Below are 1,729 nucleotides of genomic sequence, written 5' to 3'. Positions count from 1 at the left end.
GATGAGATCCTGCTGGAGGCGCTGGGATGTAGGCTTGTCCTGGATCTTGTGGTATGCAGCCATCAAAGCATTGATCTCGGCAACGTTCCTGTCTCTTGGAATTGGCTGATCAGTGGGCTCACGAAACTCGTTCTCATCTAGGACCATGTCCCGCTCGGACTCGATGATCATATTGTGAAGAATAATACAAGCCCGCATAATTGTGTTCATGTCATGCGGTCTCCACAATCTACTAGCTTATTGTATGATACGAAACCTAGATCGAAGGACACCAAAACAACGCTCAACATCCTTTCTGGCAGATTCTTGGGCATCAGCAAAGGTACTATCTTTTGGATTCACAGGCTCACTCTTTGTTTTCACCAGTGTTGCCCACTCAGGATATATCTTGTCAGCTAGGTAGTATGCCATGTCATACCTGTTGCCATTGACAAAGAATTCAACTTGAGGAGTTCTTCCATTGGCAAGGTCATCAATCACAGGTGAACGGTCCAAAATATTGAGGTCGTTGTATGAGCCTGGCATTCCAAAGAATGCATGCCAAATTCTGAGATCTTTAGTTGCAACAGCTTCAAGAACAACAGTCGGTCGCCCCTTCCGTCCAGTGAACTGACCCTGCCAACCAACCGGACAAGCTCCCCACTCCCAATGCATGCAATCGATACTTCCGATCATCCCGGGAAAACCTCTAGCTTCATTCTCCATTAAAATCCTATTGAACTCGGCCTGATTAGGTGGTCGCAGATAGTCTTCCTCAAACACGGAAATGACAGTGCTTGCAAACTCCTTGACGCACTCCAAAACGGTGCTCTCGGCCATGGCATAACCATCATCAAGTGCGTCGGCTATACTTCCATACGCAAGCATCCGCATGGCCACAACGCACTTATGCTTTCCATGGATTCCCATACGTCCTAAACCATTGGCTTTCTGATGAAAATACTCACTCTTCTCAGCAAGTCTCTCAAAGATCATGTCGAACAAGCTTATTTTCATCCTAAAACTGCATGACATCGAGGAAATCTAATTAGCATGACTTTTTTCACATGTTGGACTACAATTTTGTGGATAATAGGTGCATCTAGCTAACATTACCGGCGGCGGAATGTGGCGTCATCGAACAAAGGCTCCGGCGCGAAGTAACGCCTCACAAGCTCTGCCCAGGCACCATCCTTATCTCTCCAAATTACACGGTGCATGGGGACAGAACCACCCCATCTAGGAGCAACCACATGTCGTGTCATCGTCAGTACAGCTGCATGAGTAGCTTCAGCTTCAATGCGTACCCTCCTCTTGCGTGAAATTGAAAGTAATCGGAACGCCGACATGGTGGGGGATTGGGGGGAGATCCTAACTGTACAAACACCATGCGAATCAACTAGTGCAAAAAACGGACTTGACGCCAGCAAAGGAGCGACGAGGGAATACCTTGCTTGCCACGTCGCTCGAGTGGGGAAGTGCAGGACGGGGGGCTGCAAGTGCGCCGCCGGCCGCAGGCCGCAATCACCGGCGTCGCGGTGCTCTACACGCGCCGCGAAACAAAATGACTCGGGCTGGGGGAGGGAAACTTCACACGTTGGCGCCAAAAGTTTTTGGCTGGGCCAGTAAGGCAATTTGCCTGCGCGCGTTGGAAAACAGCCCATACAAGCTGGGCCGCCAAAATGCCGGAGCTATGCATCTGGCCCATTGCCTCGCAGGTATGCATAGCGCAGATTGGAGTTAGTCTTAG

At 49.7% G+C, this 1,729-nt stretch overlaps 1 protein-coding gene across 1 annotated transcript; it reads right to left on the bottom strand.

Annotated features, from left to right (window-relative positions):
• Positions 1 to 237: 237 nt before the first annotated feature.
• LOC112900696 lies at positions 238 to 1,328 on the bottom strand. Its single transcript, XM_025969521.1, has 2 exons — positions 1,096 to 1,328; positions 238 to 1,003 (listed from the first exon to the last, which is right to left on the bottom strand). The coding sequence occupies exons 1-2, from the start codon at positions 1,326 to 1,328 to the stop codon at positions 238 to 240; spliced, it is 999 nt and encodes a 332-aa protein (XP_025825306.1).
• Between the last annotated feature and the right edge of the window lie 401 nt (positions 1,329 to 1,729).

The sequence above is a fragment of the Panicum hallii genome, chromosome 7 (genome assembly GCF_002211085.1).
Source record: "Panicum hallii strain FIL2 chromosome 7, PHallii_v3.1, whole genome shotgun sequence".
In the NCBI taxonomy this organism is placed as follows: Eukaryota; Viridiplantae; Streptophyta; class Magnoliopsida; order Poales; family Poaceae; genus Panicum; species Panicum hallii.
Note: the sequence above shows the minus strand (reverse complement) of the source record. Positions and strands in the feature narration are given on the sequence as shown.

What these genes read in the sequence shown, in the direction of transcription:
- LOC112900696 (XM_025969521.1), bottom strand. Translation starts at nt 1,328, where the DNA reads ATGTCGGCGTTCCGATTACTTTCAATTTCACGCAAGAGGAGGGTACGC. An exon ending in GACGCCACATTCCGCCGCCG is followed by an intron (nt 1,004 to 1,095) that starts GTAATGTTAGCT and finishes GATGTCATGCAG; the next exon opens with TTTTAGGATGAAAATAAGCT.